Source organism: Alligator mississippiensis, chromosome 3 (assembly GCF_030867095.1).
Source record: "Alligator mississippiensis isolate rAllMis1 chromosome 3, rAllMis1, whole genome shotgun sequence".
Classification (NCBI taxonomy): domain Eukaryota; kingdom Metazoa; phylum Chordata; order Crocodylia; family Alligatoridae; genus Alligator; species Alligator mississippiensis.
The window spans coordinates 158,223,061-158,250,790 of NC_081826.1; the positions used below are offsets into that span (position 1 = coordinate 158,223,061).

At 42.5% G+C, this 27,730-nt stretch overlaps 1 protein-coding gene across 1 annotated transcript in view; it reads left to right on the plus strand.

Annotated features, from left to right (window-relative positions):
* SLC44A1 (solute carrier family 44 member 1) overlaps nt 1–22,653 on the plus strand; it is a 109,219-nt gene extending 86,566 nt beyond the window's left edge. Inside the window, exons 10-16 of the mRNA XM_014596182.3 lie at nt 2,494–2,659; nt 10,280–10,436; nt 10,669–10,752; nt 13,318–13,455; nt 15,084–15,320; nt 17,881–17,961; nt 20,337–22,653. Coding sequence (XP_014451668.1) covers nt 2,494–2,659; nt 10,280–10,436; nt 10,669–10,752; nt 13,318–13,455; nt 15,084–15,320; nt 17,881–17,961; nt 20,337–20,360 — 887 coding nt within the window. The 3' untranslated portion in view covers nt 20,361–22,653. The remainder of the gene's footprint in view (nt 1–2,493; nt 2,660–10,279; nt 10,437–10,668; nt 10,753–13,317; nt 13,456–15,083; nt 15,321–17,880; nt 17,962–20,336) is intronic.
* The last annotated feature ends 5,077 nt before the right edge of the window (nt 22,654–27,730 follow it).

A 27,730-nucleotide genomic window follows, 5' to 3' on the forward strand; every position in this document is an offset into this window, starting at 1 on the left:
TCTTTATTTATTTATTTTTATATACTGCCTGTGACCTTTAGCTTTACTATCACATTACAATCTTTCCATTTAATTTCCATTTTTTTAATTTTAGAGCAGGGGTTGGCAGCTTACAGTCTGTGGGCTGAAAGTGGTCCATGGAGTCATTGGATCTGACCCATGCACCCAAAGGGGCTTTGGCAGCAGGGTTTTTTTTTCTGTGCCCCAGCCAGGCAGCTGAGGGTTTAGCAGCAGGGGTTTTCATTCGTGTCAGGCCACTGCTGGGCAGTGGCTAAGTGGCAGCAAGAAGCAGAAGCAGCCGGGTCCTAATGCTAGCCCATCATGACATGAGCTAGATCATTCCTGCTTGCTGTCCCAAAAAGGTTACTGGCTGCTGTTTTAGAGGAAAAGGTTAAACAGTCCATCAAAGCTGATCTAAAATTGAAAGCAACATACGCATGCTAGTCAGTACATCAATGGATAACTGCAGGGTTAGGAAAGCACACGTGCATCACAGAGCATCTTCCCAAAAAGCAGTTACGCTGTCACCCATTTTCCATTGTATCGTGTCTCAGATATTCAGATAGTATTTTTGGTCTTGTCATGGAGATGCTTCTCAATATTGAGAGCTTTTTACTCACCAATTCTCAAGCAAGAGGTCAGGTCCTGCAAATTACTGAGGTGCCAAGGTGCATGTGACCTCCACAAACTCACTAGGGGTTGATGTAGGGAAACGTTCCTGCTTGAATTGAGCAGCTTTTAGGAATTGGACCTAAAAATTCAACTCCTTTCAGTTGCTTCTGTACAAAAAATATGGCAATAACTTTTTAACTAGAAAATTTATATTTTAATTGTTCAATAAAGGAAATAAATATTTCAAAAATTTACAAGGATTTGGAAATGGGGGGTGTTAAAGAAACTTGTGAAATTTGAAATGCAGCATCAACTGTTGTATAAATGATAACTATTATAACACCTTTCAAATCACACAACTATTTTGCTATACCTCTAGAAAATATTTTGGATCCATGTTCTGGATTTTTTTAACTGGGACAAAGTTAATAGAATTCACATCTTCCCAGTTTTTGCTATTTTACCATTCTCATTTTAATTTTTAATTGTTATGAAAAATGCTGCATGCTACATTAAGAACCATTAAGTTGGTATTTTTCTTTTGTGTGAAAATAGAGTAGGTTCCAGTTCTGTCAGTTGACATCTGTGGGTGAATTCCTGTACTTACATGAATCCAATTGCAGGATGAGGCCAAAGTCTGTATTTTACTAATAGACACTTGGGCCATTTTAATTGACTTTGCAGCCTGATTCTGCATTTGTTTAATGTCATGTACTAATTAGTCCCATCAAGGTCAGTTGGACAAAGTGTTTTGTACTAAAACAAAGCATATTTAGACCCATGCTCCCTGCCTCCAGAACACACTGCTGCTGGTGTTGCATGCAAGGCCAGGGTGCCCTCGGTCAGTGGGGTAGAGCTTCAGTCTTGTTGCACATTCATCAAGGAAATGCACGTCTGTGTGAAGGGGGTGTTTTTTTGCAGTGATAGGGCTGTAACTCCTAGAGCCCAAAATGTGTAAAATTTTAAAAAATGAGTGAAAAGAAACCTACTTTTTTTAAAATAATCAACTTTTCCACTAGAAAAAAATATTTAGACAGTGCTGCCTGTTTCCAAGAAAACGTGTATTTCTTTCATACAAATATCAAACCAATTGTAAGAGGTTAAAAAATACAATGCTATGTGAAAACACTAGTGGCTTTCAAGTTGAATTTGTTATGTACCTGTTATGTCTTCACCTTCTGTATTCCTGAATCTTTCCAGCTGTTTGCATCACTTTTGTGATAGGTGGGATGAAACTCTTCAGTGAGTGCTAATGCTTTTTGAAATAGAGCATTGCCTAGGGAGCATCTGACACACGATGTCAGTCAGTGTATGCGAAAATACTGTTCACATTAGACAAGCCTGTGGAATTCAAAATGCATGAAATTTTACAGCAAAAATCTCCAAATTCTGCTCTTAGTGGGCTTTGTTTTCTAGCAAATAAATTTAATCTGCAAATAGAGACCATATATGTATAGATACCTGAATCATTAAGAAACAAAACTGATCATTAATGTTGGGTGTTTAATCCTAATTTAAATAAAAATACCAAAGAAGGATTAAAAACTCTTCTTTGTGGTGACAGAAAATTCAGAATGACTCAGGTTTCCTGCAGTTGCATTTCAGTAAAGGAGACTGTTTCAGGTTTTTGCTATTTTGGAGGATATTGTGTGCTCAGGAGAACTTTTAAATCTATCCTTTTGCACATTTATTAATATGGCTGATCCAAAAGCATTGTTTCCAGTATTAAGTGCCCTGCTAAATTTAACATTGTCCTTTTTTAGTAGGGGGATGTTTAGGTCCATCAATTATAGTGCACAGTTAGAAGTATAATAAGCATTTTCATCTCTCTTAGTTGATACTGTAAATACTTTATTCCTTCTGGCCATGGTTTGTTTCTAGGTAGCCCCGTCTCCAATGAACAAGGATTTGTAGAGTTCCGGGTTTCGGGCCCTCTGAGATACATGTGGTGGTACCATGTAGTGGGGCTGATCTGGATCAGCGAGTTCATCCTTGCCTGTCAACAAATGACTGTGGCAGGGGCTGTTGTGACGTACTATTTTACAAGGTAAGAATTTTCCAGGCAGTTTTATTTTGAGAGATGTAGTAGCTGAATTGTCAGAAATAACTGGGGACAGAATTTGTGGTGAAATGAGCAGATGTGTTCTGCCTAGAAACTGAAAAGTAATCAGTGCTCTTAATTTTCCAGCAGCTCCTATAATAGGTAGGGACCCACCAAAATGTGATTTTGAGAATTTCACAAAAATTGGGCAATGCCTACAAAATCCGTGGGGAAACAAAAACTTACTGAAAAGAAAATGCTGGCTCCCCAGAGGCAACCAGCAGTCTTCGTGGCACTGTGGCCTGACTGCACAGCCCACTGCGGAGAGATGGGGAGGGGGGCTGGCAGCATGAAGGGGAGCCACAGATGGTTGCCACTCCCTTGCTGCTGATTGGCTGAGAGGGCTGCCTGCCATGCAGCGCTGCCCTCCTCCATTAATTGGCAGTGATTAATTGGGGCTGCATGATGGACAGCCCTTGCAACCAATCAGCAGTGAGGGGTGGGGCCACCAGGGTCTCTTGGTCAATCAGAGGTGTGGGAGGGGGCTGCCCTGATCAGCCTGTGAAAATGGCAGCTGGCCCTGCAGTCTCCCTGCAAAATCAGCTGGCTGCCTCCTTGAGTTGGGTAGACCCTTAATAGATAGTTGAGCTGGTTATGTGTTGTATTAAAGATGTTTTTTAGCTACTGCACTTTTGTTTGCCTCCTGTGTCATCCTGATAAAGGCATGAAAAAGTGTTAAAAAAAAAAAAAAAGTGTCCTGATAGTCACCTTTTTAATATTAGAGTTGATGAACTCTATACAAGTAAAAAATAATTGGTACTGATTGGCTTTGGTCATTTAATTGAAAAATGTCCTTTTTAATTATTTACACTTACTTCATCATTCATTTTATCATCTCAAGATTACCAGAAGTCCCAAAAGAGCCATCATTGTCATATAAATTCAGGCAAGATTATATGCCAGCATTAAAGTGATGGAAAATATGTTTATTAAATAAATCCCTATGTGCTGTCACCATGCAGGTGTCCTAATCTGTAAATCATGGTAATGGCCACAGCTCTCATAGATATTAGAGGGAGATGCATCTCATATTGTTAGGAAAATAAAGATTAAATTACATTGTCAAACCTGCCTTCCCCACCCTCTCCAAGTACTCAAAACGCATCTGAGCTTTATGCCTTTTTAGTGTTTGAGGCTTTATGCTGTGTGCTTGACATATTTTTAAGCTTTTTTCTGCTACTGTGAGAGACAAAAATTTACATTTAAAAGAAGCTGGAAACCAAGGTTTTTCTGTAATCACAGGACTCTAGGAGTTAAGGATTTAGGATGGCATTCATTATTACATGCTCAATATTCATTAGCATGTGCAGTGCTGAAATGGTACCCCTTGTTGTTGGTAAGTTAGTAATATTGATTAAAGAAATAAATGCTGATGCTAGTGTTCTTAACTCTCATCTTGTTCTCTTTTATATAAAAATACATTTTTAAACTGAAATATGAAACCTAATAGTTCACAGTATATTGGTTACAGAAATCTGCATGCTGACAATTTGATGATTCATTTTAACTTTTCATTCCAAAGGGTCTCAAAGTAATTTGCAAACTACTGTGGAAAAGGCAGCTGTCCCTAAAGCTGAAGGTAGTTGGAATAAGGGAGGAAAAATGTGATTTAATTTAAACCCTACTCCAGTTAAAAGTGCACAGATGTAGTAGTGTCAGTGTCCATACAGATAAGACAGGGCTTCACTTCAAAAAGTGTTTCCAATTAAAGTTATCTTACATAAACACCTCCAGTGATATCCAGTAACCAGTCTATCCCTTCGGTGCTGTTTTTAGGGCCTGTTTCAGAAATGTGCGGGTTTTAAAAGTCTGCGTACAGATATTTTTTTTAAAGGATTCAGTTCAAATAATGAATGTTAAAATTGGTTCATCTTTGTAATTGAAACTGTTATATGGATTCCATTTGGCTCCTTTTCTACACTAATCTGCTAAAAAAACATCAAAAGGCTAGGATTAATTTATTGTGGAGATAGAAACTCTGTCATTTTACTAATGACGGAGTCCTCCAGGATGGCATTGAAGTACATTTGTGAAACCATTAGAAGAAGTTTCAGTGATGTAATCTAGTAAATAATAAAACCAGACTGATAAATGAGCTAGGAAATACAGAATTGGGAGGAATAATCTTGCACACAAATGGATATGGACTAGATGATTTAGCAGGTCTTTTGCATCTCTCCATCTGTGAATATGTGCTGTACATTACCTGAAGGTAAATGATTTTGCTCTTAACTGTTCCCTATCTATCATCCCTTAATGGGGATTTTATTTTAAGTTACTAAGTATCTGTTTCTCTCTATTACTTTTCTTCCTTCCATTTTAAAGTATGGTTCTACTCTGAAAAGTGACTGGTTAAAAATGAAACAAAAAAGGAAGATTTTTACCCTTAGCATCAACTCTGCACCCTCACAATGGACTTTTTGCATGCCAAGTAATATTACCTGTTAGGAAGTGTTGCAGACTAAATTATGCCCTCAGTTACACCTGTGCACATAGAAGAGGATGTTGATTTGTACAGCTATAAGTGATCAGAACTAGAAAAATGATTCTCTTGGTGAAACACAAGGAGGGAGACCAGTAGACATGATATACCTTGACTTAACAAGGCTTCTGTTATGGTCTCCCACAACATCCTTGCAAGCAAGCTAGGGAAGTATAGGTTGGATGAATGATCTCTTAAAGTGGATAGAAAACTGGCTGGATCATCTGCTCAGAGGGTAGGGGCCAATGGCTCTATGTAGTTGGCAGCTGGTATCAAGTGGAGTATGCTATGGGTCAGTTCTGGGGCTGATTTTGTTCAATATTTTCATCAGTGATCTGGAAAATGGGGTGGAGTGCACCTTCAGCAAGTGTACAGATGACATCAAGCTGAGGGGAGTAGTGGATACACTGGTGGGTAGGGCTAGGATTCAGAGAGACCTCAACAAAATGGAGGGTTGGACCAAAAGAAATATTACAAGATTGAATAAGGATAAGTGCAAAATCCTGCACTTAGGACAGAACAATCCCATGCACAGGCTGGGGACTGAATAGCCAAGCAGCAGTTCTGTAGAAAAGGGCCTAGGGATTACAGTAAGCTGAATACGAACCAACAGTGTGCCCTTGTTGCAAAGAAGGCCAATGGCATACTGAATGGCATTAGTAGGAGTGTTGCCAGCAGATTGAGGGAAGTGATTCTTCCCTATTCAGGACTGATGTGGCCACTTCTGGAGTATTGTCCAGTTTTGGGGCCCCCACTACAGAAAGGGCAGATTGGAGAGAGTCCAGTGTAAGATAGTGAAAATGGTTTGGACACATGAACAGAGCTGAGACACAGATTTTTCCCCTTTTGCAAACAGCGCTCTGCAGGCTGGCTGAGTTTCAGCCTGGAACAAGCTACTTGCAAAACGAGTGCAAAACCCTAAGCCTGGTCTGGAAGGGGGAAGGATCGGGGGCAGACCTTGAGAATCTGAGATTAGCTAGGGCTGGCTCAGACTCACTTTGCCTCCTGCAGACTTTGGGGTAAGTAGGGCCTGAGGAACTAGGGCCTGTGGTGGCCAGGGGCAGCTGAGGGGCCCTTCTGGCAAAGATTTGGGGGGGGCAGCTATGGGTTGGGAATGAGGGAATGAGGGGGCCTAGTCCCTGCATGGCTTCTGGGCCTTATTTTGCAGGTTTCTGGGCCCACTGATTGGCCCCGCAGGAAAGTTGGGGCAAGGGAAGCCTGGTGACAGGCAGGGCAAGCAGAAGGGAGAAGGGGAAGGAGAGGTGGGAGTGGGGCACAGCATAGCAGGGGCCACCCATGGGGTCAGGTGTGGTCTGCCTCGGCTGTCTTTTAGCTGCTGCCAAGCAGGGATTGCTGCCACCTACCTGCTGCCCTCATGTGAGTCCCCAGCCTGCTGCAGTCCCCACGCCGCTACCCCTGGGAGCTTATTGCCCAGATGGTTCCAGATGGCAGTGGCAGGCACATCAGCGTGCTTCGGGCCAGTAGCTCACAGGCTGGGCTGGACTACCATGGTGCATCCTGGCAGAGCGGCTCTGGGGACAGGTGGGAGCCCTGGGCAGCATGCAGGAGCCAGTTAGAGCTGCAGTGTGCCCACAGCCCCACTCTACCAGGATGCACTGCACTGCTTGCGCTGTGCTCATTGCTGCCATCTGGAACCATTTGGACGTGAGCGCCCAGGAGAGCAGGGCAGGAATGCCAGTGGGCCAGGGACTCGCATGTGGGCAATGGGTGAGTGTCAGCAGTCTCTGCTCAGTGGGGGCTAAAAGGCAGCTGTAGCAGATACCACCTGGCCCTGAAGGTGGCCCCTGCTGCATCCCCATCCTGTTCCTCCTCCCTCTTCCCCTCTTCTTCCTTTCCCTCTTGCTCTCTCCTCCCTCCTGCTTACCCTGTCTGCTGCCAGGCTTCCCTTGGCCGGCAAGGGCAGCAAAACATGGGACACAAAGGCACTGGCAGGGTTGGGGGTGCTGTGGCTTGGGAGTGAGGAGCAATGGCTGGCACAGGGCACCAGCATGTCTGAGCTGCTCAGTGCCACAAAGCAGCAAGGGGGACAGAGCCACAGTTGGACCTGAGTCCTGGTGCAGGGGGAGAACTGCTGCCAGGAGGGAGCGAGAGTGGGGGGCTGTGGGTAGGGAGTGAGGAGCACCAACAGAGCTGGGGAGGGCTGTGGCTTGGGAGTGAGGGACATGGGCATATCAGGGCTGCTCAGCATCACAAAGCAGCAGTGGGGGTGGGCAGCTGCTGTTGGACCTGCATCCTCAGGAGCAAAGAGGGCAGGAGCTCTGATTTTCCAAGATGAAAACAAAATCAAATTCTAAAATATATAAGTATAATTTATTTTTTACAATGATTGAGGCACTGCTAGGCTTCCAAATTGCTTTAAAATTGTAAATATATCAATAAAACATTGTTTAAATGATACTTATATAAGTAGTGGTGTTTCATTTTAATCATTGAAAAATGAGGATTTGGGGGTTTTCAATTAGAGAATTTTGGGATTTTTTTTTTTTAACAGAGAAAACTAGGGTTCCTGCACATGACTTTGAGAAGAGGCTAAGGGAACTAGGCTTATTTAGTCTGGAAAAGAGAAGACTGAGAGGGGATTTAATAGCAGCCTTCAACTACCTGAAGTGGGGTTTGAGAGAGGACAGAGCTAGACTTGTCAGTGGTGGCAGATGACAGAACAAGGAGCAATGATCTCAAGTTGCAGCAAGGGAAGTTTAGGGTGGATATGAGGAAAAGCTCTTTCACTAGGAGGGTAGTAAAACACTGGAACAGGTTACCCAGGGAGGTTGTGGACTCTCCATTCTTGGAGGTTTTTAAGACCCAGCTAGACAAAGCCTTGGCTGGGTTGATAAAGTTCAGGCTTGTCCTGCTTTGAGCAGGGGCTTGGACTAGATGACCTCCTGAAGTCCCTTCTTTTTATGATTCTAAGGAACAGAGTCCAGCTGACTCCGTACTAATAGGGGCAGATCATCATAACAATTTATGCTTCAGTACTTACAGAGAGAGTGATGTCACAATTCAGAATAGCTTTCTCTCAGTTCAGAGGAGATATTTGATTATTAAAACACTCATAGTTTTAATATTAATTCTTTGATACTGTTACTTTTAAGTATTTTCTGAATTCTTATAAACATCTCTTTCACTAAGTGCTGAATAGAGTTGCTTTTGAGAGGGAAATAAGGATGGCTTGCTTCAGAAGAACTAAAGATATGAAAAGTTGGAAGGAATTTCTTTTTCAAAGCAGTGTGAGAAGACTGTGCATTCAACTTCCTTATAAATGCACACACTCTTATGGCAGCAGATTTTTTTAAGGCTTAGTTGGTTCTATGGAGATACGAGCGCAAAGCTTCGGGCGCTGATTCGATTTGGTGGAGATTCGGCCCAATTCAGCAGTCGAATCTCTGAATCCGAATCAAATCAGGAGACCCTTTAATCTCTCTGAATCGAATCAGAACCCAACGAATCGAATCACTGTCCCCCAATTCGGGCTGAATCCAAATCGAATATGGCCCGTTTCGCACAACCCTAGTAAGTGGCTATATTAAAAATACAGAGGGTCTGAGTTTGTGGAATTACTATTGATGTGCTTTTCAAGTATCCACTTAAAGTTTTCAGTAAATAAAACTTACAACAAAATAGGACGAGAAATCTTAACATAAAAAGTTATGGCTGAGTGGTAATAGAATTGTACAAAACTTGGACTGGAAAGAAGCTCAAAGGGTCATCTTGTCCAATCCCTGCTCAAGACAGGATAATCCCTAAGGCATCACAGATGGATGTTTATCTAACTTGTATTTAAAAACCTTCAATGATGGAGATTCTGTAACCTTTCAGGTAATCTGTTTCAGTGCTTCACCACTCTCATAGTTAGAAAGTTCTTCCTGATGGCTAACCTAAATTTCCCTTAGTGCAATTTTAAGCCCATTGCTTGCCACATCCCCAGTGAACACAGAGAGCAGTTGATTGTCGTCTCTTTGTAATAATCTTTTTTTATTTGAAGACTGTTATCAAATCCCGCTTCAGTGTAAGCTAAATAACCTCACTTTTTCCAATCTTTCCTCACATACAGTGTGTTTTAGACCTGTAATCATTTTTGTTGCTTCCCTCTGGATTCTCTACAGTTTTCCCATATCTTAAAGCATGATGCCCAAAACTGGACACAGTATTTCAGGCAACACTTCACCAGTGCTGGACAGGGTAGAATAATCTCTTCTTGTAACATGCATATGTGGCAGTTCTGTTAAAACAATTTAGTATGCTGCTATTGGCTATTGTTTTGCAAAAACTGCTGCTTGCAGTCTGCTATAGCCTCCAGATCCTGCCGGTAACACTGCAGCCTAGTTAATCATTCCCCAGTTGATATTTATGCATTTGGTTGTTTGCAGTATTTCACATTTGTCATTGTCAGTAATCTGGAAGACCACTTTTCCAGATTACTAGCATTCAAAATAATATAGATAATGTTCTCTGTAGTGCCTGCCACCACACCCAGTTTAGTGTCCTCTGCAGATTTACAAAGTATCACTCACTTCTGTCCTCCAGGTCATTGGTGAAAATCCTGACCAGCACTTTCAGAACAGAGCCCTGAGGGACTGCACTTTATCCATCTTCCATATTTGACCATGAACCACTGAGGACTGCTCTGAACACTAATAATCAACCAATTATGCATCTGCATCATCCTTATACTAATTTCATCCCAACCGTAGTTACTGCTAGTGGCTACTGTTTGGTTCATTTCTCTTTCTCTGTTTTTAAGAGCTTGAATTAGACACTCATAAAAGTGATGAGCTTGAATTCACTGGTTAGATATAACTATAGTATGGGTAATTACTACTTAAAGTCCTTCTGTACCTCTCTTGATTCTTCCTCCTCCTCTTGTTCTCAAAGTAGAGCCAAGACTGCAACTTTCCAGTGCTCTAGGCAATGTGAACAGCATCCACCACGGACTAGAATTAGGCTCTGATATTCCTGTTCACGTATTAATTCCATAGGGGTTTATCTGTTGCTGTTTAGTCTGGTGACATTAAATCTAAATTGATCACTTTACTTCATCCTATTTCTCTGATAATTTTCCACAGGGAGAAAAGGAATCTGCCATTTACTCCTATTTTGGCATCAGTAAATCGTCTGGTGTGTTATCACCTGGGAACAGTGGCAAAAGGTTCCTTCATTATCACATTAGTGAAGATACCACGAATGATCCTTATGTATATTCACACCCAACTCAAAGGAAAAGTAAGGAAAATGGAAACCTATTTCTTCTTACTGTTGAAACAACAGCCTTCAGATGGTTAAATGTGATCCTAAGTTCCTTTGTACTTGTATTTTAAGGTGTGATTTTTGGAATGTTTGGGCCCTTACAGTTATTTGTATTCTATGGTATTTAGTGTTTTCTTAGATCCTTTGTCTTTTGTTACTATTAGTATTGTTTTACAATACATGCTGAGATCTTCTGTTGTAATGTTAGGAAAATGCCTGTGCTCGCTGTATGCTGAAAGCCTGCATCTGCTGCCTTTGGTGCCTAGAAAAGTGCCTGACTTACTTAAATCAGGTAAGATGATTAAATATTTGGGTTTTTAAGTCAAAGGCTGATAATATATTAAATTCTCAGGAAGGCTGAGTTTGCACCTGAAAGTGTTCTAGCTTTTTCCTTACTCTGACATATGCTAAGTTGTACTTTGGAACCTGTCTGAACTGACCCTGGGTGTTTTAATTCCAGTAATGGGGATATAACTGAAGGTACATAGTGATCCCACTGAGAGCCATTACATTAGTCTTCATTTACAATGCTAAAGTGAAAAATTGTCAGTATTCATCTTTCTGGACATCTTGTTCTTTTGAAATGAATCCTGTAATCAGCTCTGTGTTATAGCAGGTTTGTTTCACTGTGGAATACAATCTCCTTGACACTCGCTCCCCAGGCACATTTAAACTTGAAAATACATTTTCTGTAGTACAAGTGAAGATTTAAAAAAAATATTTGAGTATTGCATGTTTGAGAAAAAGCATGTCTTAATCTTAAATTAAATAAGTCATCCTTGTCTTAAAGAGGGAAGCCTACTGTGAGTTGTGACAGATAGCTAGTCATATCTATTTCTGAAGATCTGCTTTTCAGACAGTTGTGCTGCCATTTATTAATATACTATTTATTTCTTTTACTATTTTCAGTTTCTTTTTGCATTTGAGATTAACATTTATCTGTGTAGTTCCTTTGTCTGATTTCACAATCCTAAGTATTTTTGAACCCAGCTATTTTTTAAATGAAACCCCTTTCCCCTCTAGGCAGAATAAAATTGAGTGGAGTTTTTTGGACATTATTCAAGAAAGCTGGAGCATTCTGGGTCCTGATGATCATGATATGTAGTGTGCTACTGCATTCAAAGTGCTTTTATAAACAGTAGCCCATCTGCCCTAGAGTTCATTTCACATGTAAGGCAACTGAGGCAGAAATCCTGTGTGATTTACTGAACCCAAGAGAAAATGGGTTTCTGAGCCAGAAATAGGATTTGTGAATTCATATTATCCAGTCCTGTGGAAAAACCACTAAATAAAGCTTTTGAAAAACATTCATCTTAAAGCAGGGGTGAGCAAAATATGATCCACAGGCCAGATTCAACCCGCCAAGGGATTGTGTAGCCCACAGTGGGTCCCTGGCCAGGTGTCGGGGGAAGCCCGGGCTGTGGCATTTGAGGCTGGTCCCACTGCCTCTGGATGTATGGGGGGAGGGGGGGGCTTAACTCTGCCCAGTTGCCACTGCCAGTCTGCCCTGCACCCCCTACTGGGAGTGCCAGATGGAGGGGACAGGCCAGTAGGGTCTCCATGGAGACTGGCCTGGGACCCCAGCAGGCAGGGTGAACTCAGCCAGGCAAATGGAGTTGGGCTGCAGGTAGGTGGGCAGGAAGTGGCATCCAGACCTGGGGCAGAGCTACAATCCACTCCCTGAATGTCCCTGCAACAGGCACCAGTTCCAGGCTCAGGGGCATACAGAGAGCAGATCGCAGCTCTGCTCTGGGCCCTGGCCTTGCACTGTCACCACCCCACAACCCCAGACCCAGCCCTGCCTGCCTGTCCTGCTCCTGCACTGTGCCCTGCCTGCAGGGGTCCTTGGCCAGTCTCCATGGGGGGGACCCTACCTGCCCACTCTGTCCAGCACCCCCAGCAGTGGATGTGGGGCGGATGGCCTGGGGCCAGATAAAAACCAATTGCTACCCTCACCCCTGCACCAAACTGGGCCAGCACACGCTCCCTGCCCTCCTCCACTGCCCACAACAGCTCACTGAAACTTCTTAAGTGACCCTCCAGCCCAAATAGTTGCCCACCCCTGTCTTAAAGCATCAGTAGATTTCTTGGAGGTTCTAGACTAGACATGATTCTGATTCACTCTAAATAAACTTGATTCATTTTGAGTTGTCTTGATAAGTATCCTCATTAAAATACATGATTCTTGAATATTTGTCTTTGCTCCCCTTGACTTTCTTGTTCAATAATACTGGACAGAATTAGAAATGCTGGCTATTCAAACATGTAGGGAGAAGCTTTTTAGCCCATATTATCCTTATTATTTCTTGATCTTTTTTGTTTTTGTCCAGTTACTTTGGTAGTGATGTCACTGCCACCACTGCTCCTGCATTGTGTTTTAATTAGCTTTGAATATAAAGCTGGCAAATGCCAGAAAGATGAGCTGCAAGAAATGGTTGTTTCCTACAACATATGGTTCTTGATCTGCTGATACTGTGCTCTTCAGTTTAGCCTCAAAGTGTGTGCTGAATGGCTCAATGGCCAGCAGAAGCCCTTGACCCCTCTTTTAGTTTTCAAAACAGTTGGGAGCAGGGAGAAGTTTTTTAAATGTAGAATACTTTTTTTGTGCACAGTTCCTCACCTGATCTTTGGATGGGGCAGATTCTCTTGAATTGACAGTCATACAATATCATTTCTTGCTTAGTTTTCACCTTGGTAAGTCTCCTATCCAATCCAGTATGTTCTGCTGTGGAAAAGGGTAGTATAAGCAATGACTTGGTAGGGACCTCCCCATAGTAGATACTAGACAAGAATTGTGGGGAGTTTTGGAGAGGAGACTGAGCATCTGTAAATTAGCCTTCATTTTGCTCCTTCCCAGAATGCATATACAGCCACAGCTATCAACAGCACCAACTTCTGCACCTCTGCAAAGGACGCATTTGTCATTCTAGTGGAGAATGCTTTGCGAGTGGCTGCCATAAACACAGTGGGAGACTTCATGCTCTTCCTAGGAAAGGTAAGTCTAGGGGGCTTCATTGTTATGGACACTGGAACAAGTCTTACCCTGCCTGCTAGCTGAAACCTTTTTCAGCCATAGTTTGAATTCTAGACACAACCTCTTTGTTTTCTACACTTGCCCCATCACTGTCCCCCATTATATCCTGCTGCTTCCTATTAGGAACACAATTTATAAGGAACAAGCCAGGAGAGAGGAATGTGAGGGGAACCTTTCTAGGGCTGTAGGTGAACCTGGTCAGAATGCGTCACCTGAAAATTCCAACTTTTTATAGGAAAACAGAAACCCAGAGTTTTGTTTGCCACCTGCAAAAAAAAGGGCCAGAAGTGTTAGAGCCTTTGGTTGGTTTTCCAGTGTAAAAGCTACAATTGTAAGGAAACAGCCATTTCCTACAAATTTTGTTGAGTCGAAAAGGCAAATTTCCTGTCCAAACCTCCTCTCTTCCCAAAATCTGACTTTTTTGGCCAATGTTGGCTGTGGAATGGGATTGGAAGGTAGTGCATGGGGGTTGGTCCTGTGTTGAGAGGCTGTGAGTTGTCAGATTGGAAGGAGGAGGAACTGAAATGAAATATGCTGCAAGGGTTATAAGGTTTCTAAGGTGACTGGTGTTGTAGCTCAACACTTCAAGAATAAAAAAAAAGATGCATTTTGTGAAAAGACAGAATTAAGTAATTTATTCCTGCACCTTGATGAATTCTGTACTCCTGTTTGCTAAAATGCTAATACCAGGCCACTAAACCTCTGTGGAAGGAACTGCCTGTCTTTTGTACACTCATTAACTTGTATTAGATCAGACTACAGTGGGCTGAACTTCAAGTGTGGTTTTCTAATCCAGTACATAAATCAATAAGGTGTGATGAGAATAAGCACCTAATGAAGATACCAGTGCCTGGGGCACATCTAAGTGCACATTTCCGTTTTCTGGAGGAGTCTGACATGTGCCAGGAAATGTCTCCCTGAAAAAATGGCATTTAAATCACTGGAAAAACACAGGGGTGACAGAGATGCTGAAATGAGCAGTGCAGAATACTAAACAATCATGTCAGCTAAATGCTGCTGCCCTGCCAACCCAGCCCTTATTTCAACCTAATCCAGTGTCTGAATAATACAGTTGAGACTGACCTATTTTACAGTTTATTTTAAATGCAGAGATACAGGAACTTGTTCAGAAAGACTGCATTCCTTAGGGCCACGTGCATTAGATGTTGAGAACTGGTAAGATATATAGATGTGCCCAACCCTGTTGTTAAAGTCACCATTAGAAAGAAGGACTTAATGCAAGAATTAGTTCTCAGTTATCATCATGGTGCAACCAGGAGAGAAGAGAATGAAATAGTGAAGGGCTGTTTTGGCTGAGTGTGGGCTGAAAAAAAAATTAAAAAAATAAAACAAACTTTGGTGGGTGAAGCTGGCTCTAGTGTGAATTAGCTTTGGGGAAGGGGTAGCATTCTGTGCATAGGCTCAACCCTTGAAACCACACTGACCTATGGGTGCTGGACTCCCACCATGTGGTTTGCTTATTGCGTGGTGTGGGTGGAGCTCTGGTAACAGTGAGCGTCTCTGCAGAAGTTTGTTCTCTGCCTGAGGATGGAGAAATAATCAGTTTTTTGTGTGGTTCTCTACTCCAGGTCCTGATTGTCTGCAGCACAGGTTTGGCAGGGATTATGTTGCTGAACTACCAGCGGGATTACACAGTGTGGGTGCTGCCTCTCATCATTGTCTGCCTCTTTGCTTTCCTGGTTGCTCACTGCTTCCTGTCAATCTATGAGATGGTGGTGGATGTTCTCTTTTTATGTTTTGCGATTGATACAAAATACAATGATGGAAGCCCTGGCAGGGAATTCTACATGGACAAAGTTCTCATGGTAAGTTCCCTCACCTCTTGAGTCTAAGGAAACCACCCTTTATAAATTCTTCAGAGCAAGCTACCAAAGGCAGTCAGCATAAAAAGGATGAAGACGGTGATTTTTCTAGTAAGAACTTTCTCTTGGATACAGCGAGGAAGGTTACACATTCAAATTCACTCTCAGATAGCCCCCACACTGGGGGGTTTCTTTTCCAAGACCGAAATGAGCCTTTGCTTACCTCACATACAAGAAACAGCAGCTCCCTGTAGCAGCTGAGCCAGAGGCTATGGGAATACAAATGAGTTTCCACAGGGTAAACTAATGTGCAAGCTTAGAGCATATCAGATATTCTGTGGGCTTTTATGGTAAATGAAAGGTAGCTTGCCCTGTTTTCATAGTGGAGTAAGAGCATTCAGCTACCACAAAGTAGCTGACACTCTGAGTTCATGTCCTAGTTTACCTTGTGGTAACTTATTCCTGTACCCTTAGTTGCTATTAGCACCTTATTTGCTGGGGATAAAGTAAATATCTGCATCACTAGTTTCTCAGTTTTTCTGTTCCTTCTCTCTCCCCTGCCCTCCCATCTGGTGAAGCTGAAAACAGATGTAAAAATCCTGTTCTTAAAACCAGAATTAAATTGAATGAATTTAGTGCTGCAGAAAGAATTTCCTTGAGCTTTACACAGGGACCATAGAGTCCACTTTTTATCCCTGCAAAATGTGTTCTCAAGAACATACAAGAAACAGACTCAAAGCAAATGATTCCAGACATTTGGAATACTTGCTGGCAGAGTGTTTCAGGGTCTTACCTTAACATCTCTAGTAAGGTACTACAGCACTTAGGATTTATAGTAAATAATTCTAACTAATACTGTTTCATGAAAATATAGCATGTTATCTAGAAAGACGGCATAGGTAGAATCATTCCGATACTTTATCAGCCTGTAGCCAACAGTGGATCCAGGAGGTCTCACAAAATATTAGCAACATGAAAGGTAATAAGCCTGACTCCAAAATGCTTGCACCTTTTCATTAAAAATACTACAGAACAAACTCAGCTTGTGACATGTTTAGTAGTAACATATGATGCATAACTATTGTGATGGTATAACAAACAAGAGGGAAGGTGGTCTGTTGTGGAAGAGTTTTAAGAGTTTGTGTTCAGAGGGATAAAGGAAAACTAGAAAGTAGGGGTGCACCTATAGAGATTTGGGGGGCCGATACCAATAGCTGATTTTTAAGGAGGCATATTGGCCGATACTGATCTGATTTCCAATACAGCTGCATCCCGCTGGTAAGTTTTTGTTGTGGTAAAAGGGAAGGGGGGAGGGGAGGGCCGTGATGGGGGCAGAGTAAGGCCCCCCGCAGTGAGAGAGGGGCTTGGGCTGGGGCTGAGGCTGGGGCTGCCCAGCCAGGGCAGGGTGGGCACAGGATGGAGCTGTGGTTCATCTGGGGGGTGCAGGGAGATGGAGCAGCTCCTGCCACTGCACGTACCCTGGAAAGACGTGGGGGGGTGACCCAGATCTGCATGGGACGTGCCTGGAAAGACGTGGGGGGGTGCCCCAGATCTGCATGGGGCGTGATGGGCTGCAGCTGCCGGCTGGGGCCAGGGGCTGCCCTCAGCTCTTCCGGGGGGGCGGTGGCAGTGCTGGGAGTTACAAATGAGTTCCCACAGGGAACCTAGCCCCACCCCGCCAGGAAGAGCCCAGTGCGGCCCCTTGCCTCAGCCAGCAGCTGCAGCCTACCATGCATGCCCCATGCAGATCTGGGGCACCCCCTTCCTCTCCCCCTGTGCCTTCCCAGCATGCTTGCAGTGGCAGGAGCTGCTCCCCCTCCCCACGCCCCCTGGATGATGACTCTGTCCCACGCCAGCCTTGCCCCAGCCTCACTCCCTCCCTCACTGGGTGATCTTGATCTGCCCCCCACACCTCTTCCCTCCTACCTCTGCATCCACCACAACAGACTTACCAGCTGTGCACAGCTCTCCAAGCTGTCAGGCTGTGCTCTCCACTGCCTGTCTGCTGCTCTGTGACTGTGCGCGCACACAGACATTTATCAGCCAAATTATTGGTCACATCAGGCCAATTTCGATATAGTCAATTTTCTTTGTATTAGTGCTGATCTGATATCGGACCAGTGTATCAGTGCACCTCTAGAAAGCACTGCTGGTAGTAAAAACAAACAAAGAAAATAGAGAATGTATTCCCTTCCTTCCAATATAACAGATTAATAGGAGCATGACACTCCTTGCTGCTTTCACTGATGGAATATGTAGTGTTTGGAATCTGTATTTATTACCTGCCCATCATCATCAGTGCATGGAGCCCATGGACAGGAGGGTGTACATGTGGTAAATGTGATAGTTAAAAAAAAATTGTCTGGCTGTCAGTATTTTTTGATACTATATGGGAAATCTGACTGCCAGAGGTATAAGAAACAGAGGGAGGTATCTTTTGTCTGTCCTGTTCATATTTTGAGACAAAACAGACGCAAGCCTTGTGATATTGTTGGGGAATTGCATATTTGAGCCAGAGGCTTGTACTCCAGTAGAAGAAAGCTTAAGATACTTTATCTTGCAGGAGTTTGTGGAGAACAGTAGAAAATCAATGAAAGAAGCTGGCAGGGGAGGTGGAGCTGACGGTAGAGAGCTGAAACCAATGGTAGGTGCTGATGAGGAGGTGGCTGTCCTCCAAGAATTTCACTTTTACTTCCTCTCCCTCTTTATTTTTACTGACTGCACTTCTTCGGGGGAAGTTTTGGTTTTCTGTATCACTCAAGATGTTCTGCTTTTTCTGTTTGTGAGCTTGCCTATCACTTGGATGGCAGAGTGTTTGTTACAGCTGAGACCATCTCCTGTAAAAGTAAGATGAAAGGAACTGTATCTCATTAAACAAATGTGGTAGCAACACTGAATTAGGATTAGTAACGCCCATAAAACAATAGATAACTACACTCAGACAGTCCACACTGCCGAGAGTTTTACATTATGATGGCTAACAAATCCATTATCAGAACATTCCAACTTAGTTCTCGTTCCATTGCTGAACTAAACAGTTCTTCTTAGTTGAGTCTTCTGAATCAAAGCCTGAAGACTACAACCAAGTGTATCCTGTTGTGGCAAAATGAGTTCATGTACTTCAAGTTCACACCAAATGATTTCATACTGTGCTGAGGGATTAGATACAGTGATTCCTTTCAACCTGCTTAAAATCGCACTTCTCCCAATTGTTTGTTATTATAGCTAACTATTTATGTTGCTGTCTTGTGCCCTTTTTCCATCTCACGCTGTCAGCTGCCAGGACAGAGTGAACTATGTCATTTATGCTTCTGTAGTCTTAACTAATACCTGTTTTACCATTAGAATGGCATTGTGTATTTAAGTACCCTGTAAAAACAAACAAACAAACAAAAAAAACCCAGCAGTAACTAATGCCACTGATGTAATTGTCCCTGTTGCAAGGTGATCTTAGAATTTAACAAACTGAGATCAGATGAGTAGTGGAGTATAAAAGATGAGCTGTGTCTGACCTCTGAACTAGTTAGGTGATCTTGTAATATACTGACACTGTATACTAAAATCATCTCTCATCAAGCTGGAACCTATCACAGGATAAATTGGGGTTTATTGAATGCTTCAAATAAGTGGTTATATTTAAAAACAAAAATAAATTTAAACTAAAAACAAGAAATGAAACCAAAAAAAGTATATAGTGGTAATAGAAAATTCCTTTTAAAATGGGGTACACAAAGCTCTGGTTCTAAGCAGTTTTTCAGTCCTTAGTGGGACTCAGTTTCTCCTATTTTGTCTGTACAGTTAACCTTAGAATATCTGCTTCAGTCTAAATGTTACTGTATTTTAAGGCCTGAACAACTGGCTGTTCCGTGCTTACCAACTTTTTTTTCGGGGAGTAAGTTTAGCTGAGCAGCAATTAGATAGTCACTGGGATTCTCCACCTCTGGAATTTAGATGCATGTCCCATTAAAATAAATGAGAATTAAGTGTTCAAGTCCTCTAGGCTGACTTGAAAAATCTTGGCCAAAAGCTTTATTTGAGTTGGGAGTGAATTGCTTCCTACTTGCATTGACCTCTCAGGTAATACAAGCTGTTTGCTTGAGGTGTTAAACACTCTTGGGCAAAGCCCCCCCAGACTTGACTGCTTACAGCTTGGATCCTGCAAGCATATTTTAGCTCCTGTGAAATACATCCCCACACTGACAAATGGGAATGGTAACATTTGATAGCCAGGCCTTGGACTTACAAAGCTTACTTCATGTAATCAGGTTTGGAAGTGACTGAAGGATAAGTTTCATAATACTAATAGGAAGATGGTAGGAATAGGAACCCAGGGCTCTCATGGTGGAATACTTCCAGTTCTGTTGCCTTCTTCAGGTCTAGTGGGACCATATTGTTCCAGTTGTTGGGTGCCCAGGTTCAGCTGTACAGGACTCTTGCTTTTTAAAGGTAGACTAGACACAAGAATATTGGTACCTAGATATCCAGAGTGCTAATAGTAATGTTAACATTTTGGAAGAAAACAAGCTATGTGCAAAGCAGCCTCCAGCAGCGAGGCTTTAGGATGAGACCTTTGCGGGAACTTACCCCACAGCTGTTTCCTGTGAAGTTCTTTGAACATTTTTTAAAGATCTGATAAAGGTTTCTTCAGGATTCATAATCAGATGCCTCCTCAGTCTGTTCTAGTATGGCAGTGCCTTGTATTTCTGCAGCTGAATATCCACACATTTTGAACCCTTACTACTGTAGTTTCTCTGTATGTAAAATGGGTATATCCCTCAGGAGTGAGGATTAATTCAAATATGTAAATGTCTACCTGTAATTACAGTTAAACATTAATCATAACTGATTACAATGATAATTATTATTAGTGTTATGAGGAGCTTCCATCTAGGTGGAGACTGTCTAGGTTCAAGAAAAGGCTTTTCAAAACATTATTGTTTTCAGTGATCCATTGGATCAGTTTCTTTAATCATTCTTTGACCTCTGTTTAAAACTGTACTGTATGACTTTGTTTTCTAGGCCTCTGGAGCAAGTTCATCTTGAAACTAGCCAGCCATTATGGAACCCATTGACATTCCAAAACAATATTTATATAAGCAGCCAAAATCAGAGAAAAGGAACAGGGATTTAATACTTTTTTTAACAGTTATTTTTGTGAAACATGTACTCTTTTCATATACGGGTGGCTTTTAAGAGCAACTATCATTGTTCCATTTTTATTTTTTTAAGTAATTGTGGTCACAGAAATATGAAGAATCTTACTTGATTGACATTTTATAATCTGGAAAACAAATCATTGGCTCAGAGTATCATGTATCAGACTATTTCCCTCAAAATTATCAAAGCAATATAGGGCAGGCCATTTAGAATTTGATATGAAATTCAAACAAAATTATAGGGAAATACTTCAAATAAGATAGAATTTTAGAAGGGGTTTTAGTAAGAGCTGTCAAACCTTGTTTGTAGTTCATCATTTTACTTTATGACTCTGGGGCGTAGTGGGTTACACGTTCAGTTTTGTTTCGAAGTTTCGGATGATATCAAAATAACCAACTCCTCAGGTATTCAGATGTTGTGGGCACCCCTGCATCTTTTATGAAAGAGAAACTAGAAAATGGGAAAGGATCAATTTATATGCAACTTCTTCCTGTTTTACATTATTCCCTGACCCTCCCCTTGAGTTCCTTTGCACTTCAGCAATGCTCCTTTGAAGGGTATGAACTCTCCAAAGGAGCAGCTGAACAACCTGCTCTTTAATGCTCAGCCTTAGCCCTACTCACCAATTCGGGATTAAATGGAAGGATGCTGGGGAGTGGGGACAGAAACAAACTATACAAAACTGTACTGTAAGTTTTATTTTCTTAACTCCAGAGAGATTTGGGAAGTGCAAGTGTAAATGGCCAATCCTTGGCTGTTGTCTCATCCATATTTGTATGTACTGTAGCAGGCGGGTAAACCAGGAAAGGGCAGCTAGGTGCTTCTTTGGAAGTATCACTGCCATGGGATCAAAGTGATCAAATGTTCAAAAGAGAACTTTTTTCATTCCTTAAGCTTACCAGATATGAATGCTAATATTTCATTGTTCAGCTTCTTGTAATGGTAAATGCTTAAAGTGTATTTGCTAAGAAATCATGATCTGTCTATGCGATATACTCCTTTTGTTACAATTTTTTAAGAAAACTATTTTTGTTAATGTAAAGTTAATATTTCAGAGCAGAATTTTTAAACTTATTGCACTAAATACAAAGCTCTGTAAGAAGAAATAATGCCTCAATGGTTTGTTCACTCCATACAAGGAAATCTTTTGAAAGATAGCAGGCCTTCTGGATAGGCTTTGCCAATGGATTAGAGGTGGGTGGGTATGTATGTGTGTGTGTGTGTGGAGGAGCATACAATTAATGTCACCATGGTTTTAAGCTGTTTGCTTATGTGCTTCCTTTCAAAGGATCAGACCTTTAAATTGCTGGCAAAAGTCAAATGGTCACCTGTATCTTTTTTAATCAGTGCTCTTAACTACTGGTGATAACTAAACACTTCGGTTTTGTTCCCAAATCATTTGATACTGTCATTTTTTCACATCTCTTGCAATAAATCAGAATTACTCTTTTCATATCACAGAAACCAAACAGGATGAAAAGTCAATTTAGAAAGTAGCTGCTTGGGGAGACAGGGAGTACTAGCTTGGCCTTCAATCCTGCAGACACTTATATACCAGCTTAACTCAATGTGGTTCCATTGACTTCAATAGAACTGCTCACACTGGCAAAGTTATGCCTGTGTAAGTATTAACCAGGTCAGAGGTTTAGTCTAGGATTCCAGTGGGAGCATTGAACAGGTCTCATTTAATATGAGCTAGCTGTCTGCTAGGATATCTAGAAGGTAGATAAACCTTACTTTGTGCGCAGAAGGAATTGTTGCTGTAGCAGTAAGCAAAAGCACAATGGCTCTGCTGCAGCTCTGCATTTTGGACACTAAATAGATCAGTGTGGTTTGCCAACGCAAGTTAAGCACTGGTTCAGCAGGATCCTAGAATCTAAGGAAGGGACTTGTCAGTGACTTAGCTGCTCCACAGAAATCGCTCCCTCAAGAAGACATCATTGAGGTGCTCTGTTGGAAGCTCTGGATTCTGTTCGTGTTGACATCCTGACGCCAGATTCCTGCCACATGTTCCACAAGCTAACGTGCTCTGCTCCCTGGAGGCCTAGAGTTGGGGGATGCTTTTCAGTTAATCTACAACTAGAACTGTAATCAGAAACAAATTTTGTATTTTTGTATAACTTGACTGTGCGCCATTTTTATAACAGGTCCTGTTTTACAAATAAATTTGTTTTATGAACACAGTGTTTAGAAATTACGGGAAACGCTTTTCTATGGGTAGCTGTAACATTCAAGTAATATAAAGTTTTGATGAAAATCATGTGCACCATTCTTTGTTCACACGCAGGCCTCCTAGTGGCACTTCTAAGGCTTTGGAGTTCAGTCAAAGCAGAAGCTTAGGGAGAAAATTGGTGTTAAGGCAAATTCCAGTACAGAGGGTTTGTCCTGACAATACAGATGGGAGGAATGTGATGCCTCAGGAAGTAAAATCATCCACAGCTAAGAATTCAGGCATTGCCAGCAATAAGGATTAAGAGGTTTCTTCCTAAGTGGTTCTCCAGGGCAGTGTAAGTGCTGCTCTGGAAGGTCATCCATTCCAGCCCCTTGCAGGAAGAGAGTGATTTGGAGAGCAGGAAACCGCTCCCTGGTGATGTCCGCTAAAATAAGAAGGCAGAGGGATTTACCAGTTCAGTTTGAATTCAAGACAATAGCCAGGGTGAGGGGAGCTTCCTACCATGTAGTTTGTAGAGTCTCCAGGCTTTTATGCATTGCATTCCTCATGGTTTTAATCAGTTAGGTTTTGGCCTTTCAAGCCACCTTGTCCACTCTGGCTTCTGCGGAGGCTGAGCAGCATACATGGTCTTTCTCCCCCCAGAGGTACCTGTGTGCAACCCTTCAAAAGGAAGGTGTAATGGAAGCACGGGGAACAGCAGTCTACTCACCAAGGGAAGAGCTTATCTCCATATTTCTCTTTCAGCAGAGGGGCTCAAACACCCAAAAGTCAGCTCCCCTTTGCCCTGCTGATCTCAGCATCCTCACCTTCCTCAGGCCATGATACAGGACATCACCTGGACTGATGGGGTGGGGCTAGGGTGCTAGCCCACCCCCTCCTCTTCTCAGCACTTTCAGTCACTGCACTCACTGTATCTGATAAAACACACTGCCGTCTCCAAGATCTTGATGCTGCTCCACTACTAGATACTAAGTGCATGGTCTGAATAGCATCCCCACCCCAACCTTAGTTTGGTGGCTGTGGTTTCATTCCAAGTCCTATGGCAGGCTTGCATTTCATACATGGCTTCCATTTGGCTCTAATGCAAGAGAGTTCTGTATGTAAAAAAGTGACCAAGAAGGGAAGGAATGTTGTATCCATGGTGGTCCAGGAAATGTATTTGTGTTATCTTTTATTAATATAGTTGGGAGAGCTGTTGGACAAGCTTTCAGGTATCAGGAGCCTAATTAAGGACAACTGATGCCTGAAATTTTGTCCAACAATTCCCCAACTATACAGCTTGGCCAGTATGAGAGAGAACAAAAGATTCTTGCCTCTCCAACCAAGAAGGGAGAACCTTAACCTGGAAGATTCATTTAGGGACTTAAAAGCAAATCCAAGGCTCCCACCCCAAGTTCCCTCCTAACACCCTCAGGTGGTGGTAACTTCCTACTGAAAGGGCTTTTCCTCATAATAAAAAAAATGCTGTGCACCAAAATGCCCCCTTTTTGGGGTGCAGGGCAGACTCAATGTCCCGTTTGAGTCAACATTACACCGAGTAATCGACTCACATTTGAGTGTTTACATTTTTAATGTGCCCTTGTAACATGCACTTTAGGGGTTTGCTCTGTGTGGTTATTCTATGAATGTATATGTTGTGGATTCAGAGTAAAAGGCATAGGCTTATATTACATGATTACCACACAGTGATAATTCTGGTCTCATTGCATATTATGCATTATATTAAATAATGCAGTCAATTAGTACAGTGGCCAAGATCTGACCATCTACATAACCTTAGACATCCAGTTCTCTCAAGTTTTGGCTTGTACCTATGCGCGCACACATTTCTAAAGATCAATATTTCGTAAGTGTTTAAATAATTAATTCCTTTATATTTAAACAAAATCTGAAAGGATTTTGCCATCTTTAGAAGTCTTCAAACATTTTTAAACCCAGTACAAAACTGACAGACTTGTTTAAAACATGAATGATGAGCTTGTCATCTTTAGAAATAGAAGTTTACATTGTGTGTTTAATCTTTAAGAATCAGTTCAGTCAATTAATTTTTGCCATTAAGGCTGTTTCCTTTATTTTCATTGCTTAGTGGAAGAACTTGTGTATGTCTAGAATATTGCTCTGTTTCTTGTGCTGTCTAGCACAAGGAATCTCATGGTACTTGCCTACGTGGTTAGATTGGAGTTAGGTAGAGTCTCATCTCCTGTGGCATGACAGGAAGTCTCTTGTCTAGCACAAAGCTACCAAGTTCAGCCTGTACACCCTGCAAGAGAATAATCAACCAAAGTTGTTTTCAGTTGCTTTTGAAATCACAAAAACTGCTAGTAATAAGTCAGGTAATTTCATTTCAAAATAATTAAGCCTTCTGGAATTCTCTTTTAAGCAATTTAAATCCTCTGGTGCAGAGTGTTTCATGAAGCAGAAATTGTTAGTATTGCGCCCATACCTATTTCTGTGGGAAACCTCAAAAGAGTTAGAGGAGAACATTCTGTAGAACGGGTGGGCAAAATGCGGCCCGCCAGGCCATTCTATCCAGCCCACGGGGCCCCTAAAAGATCTAGAAAATTAATATTTATCTGCCCTGGGCTGCTTGCCATGCAGCCCTCGATGGCTTGCTGAAACTCAGTAAGCGTCCCTCTGCCCATAATAATTGCCCACTCCTGCTGTAGACCCTATATGAAGAAATTGGCCAAAACGATCCCTAGCAATGCTTTCAAAAACTACTGGGAGACCATGTGGCAGGCTTGCATCTTAGAGCACCTGGCAGTTTTTGTAGAAACACCGGATGCATTTTAGACCTAAAGTTGTTGCCAGGTGTTCACAATGAAGCCACTTCCATGAACCAAAATGCTCAAGTGCTTGCAAGAATGCCCAGACACCTTCAATCATTACTGTTAGACAATTAGTACTTGAGTTCCCTGCTCTTTCCTCTGCAACAGTTGTCACTGACACCTTGCAACCCAATGCCTGCAGCCCCCTTGTTTGAGGTGGCACAGGTATGAACTTGCACAAGACCAGTCAAAGGTAGTAGGGGCCCAGCTTCCACTGAAATTTAGTGAGAGCTCTGTGCCTGATTCACTGCACCTTTGCAAAAAGCTGTAGCCCTTCAGTATACTTCCCATTCTGTCAGTACTGGGCAGGTTTTGGTTGGGAGTGAGAGTGCCCAAGTATGAGATGAGGGAGCAGCTCAGCAGGAAAAAGCACAGAGGCAGTCAGCACTAGCACATAGGATAGCAAGGCAAATTAACCAAGGAAAACTCCCCTGCTGGCACCCTGACTTTCCCCAAACCTCTCTCAGGCCAGCAGTTAACAGTTCTTCCCCCAAACAGCTATGCAAAGATGGGGAAAGCTAAGCTGGGGTTAATCCCTTGTTCTCCAGGGACCAGGCAGTGCCCCTTCTCCATCTCCTGCCACATGACAGGGGTACTTGGACTAACAAACAGTTCTGAGTTTACAGGCTTCACCTGCTGTCACCAAAATCAGCGGGAGTTTTGCCATGAGCTTCTTTCTGAACAGAATCGGACCGTATTCACATTCCTAAGCAGGAAAAAGACCAGGATGCTCCCACTCCCATAGGCTCTCTTCATTGCACCCGGCACATCCTGCAGAAATTTGAGAGGCTCCTGGTGTACAAGAGTGAAGGGAGACTGTTGCAGGAGACTAGACTCCAATCCTGCCTCCCTGTGTTTGGTAGGAAGTTGTCTGTGTAATGGGCTCACTGGTTCTCATAGGGGCAGATCTTCAGCAAATAGGCAGAAGAGAAAAAAAAGTGGATGTACTCTGATTTTACGGCAGTTGAAGATTTGGCCCACAGCACTGTCCGAGCTCCCATGTGCAGGCTCTTTGAGGTGGACCAGGGCTTCACCATAATGCAAACAGACATAACCTTGGCCTGGGAGTAAAGAATAGACAGAGATAGGTATTTGGGACGGGGACACTCCTACTGAGAGCAGACTTTACCTACGCTGAGGATCTGAACCAAACACAGTTGTTCCCTTCCTCTCTGCGGTACCCATGGGCTGGAACACCTGGGCAGCATGCACCATGCATGGTGGCCAAAGAGGGGCTGCACAGCACATAGCCACTGCCTGTCCCCACCTCCCATGGCAGGGGCAGGCCTTCATTAGCTAAGGGGACAGCCTAGACCTACAATGTGTCATGCATCTAAAAGTCCCACCCATTGCTGCATTGGGTTCTACCTGTAACATTGGGAGGACTCTGCTTTACTCCTTTCCTGATGCCCAAAAAGCTGGTTAGCCTTAGTGGAAGTGGAACAGCCAATTTTCACTTCCACAGTAGTCCAGGTAGGAAGTGGCTGAGGTGAGCTGGGGCCATGCAGAGCAAAAGACAATTCCCAGGATCATCCCAGCACCTCAGAAACATCCAGGCCACTCCACAATTTGCAGCCACCCTTCATAAAGTCTAAGGTCCAACGGCCTTTTAGGCAAAGAGGCAGCGAGGAAGGTGTTGCCCTTTGCTAGCAGACTGGAATTAGTGTCCTTCTGTTTGAGTTGTTTTGCTGACTAGAGTAACTTTGTGTTAGAAAGAGAGAGAGAGAGGGAAGTAAGTGTCTGGACAGATTTTACAGCCCTAGCTGTAGCTTAAGTACATGCAGATGGCATCGTCACAATCTATCACTGCTTCAGCCTCGTACAGCCTTTCCAGCCAGAACATAATAATATTTCGAATAAAGCAATTAACATTGGATCTTGCCAGTCATTTTATTAACAAGTGCTCCTTTTTCCAATGGAATGCCACCTCCTCCTGGAATGAAACTAGTTAAAGTGACGCTGTTCGTTGTCGTCTGAAAACTTGAAAATGTTTTGTAATGCAAACTGTAAAATGGTGGAGGGAAGGGAAATTAACAGTGCTGATCTAATACTAGATTTTTGGTGTAAAGCTGACATTGTGCCAGAATACTGATGCAAACTGTATTTTAGTCTAAAAGGAAAAAAAAAATGTATAGAATTTTTTAATGTATCAAAATAAAGTTTTTTAGGAAAGGCACTTTCCTTGTCTAGTCTGTTGACTGATAAAGTAGGCTTTCCTTCACAGGCACAGTACTGAACATTCCCCCTGGGACTGC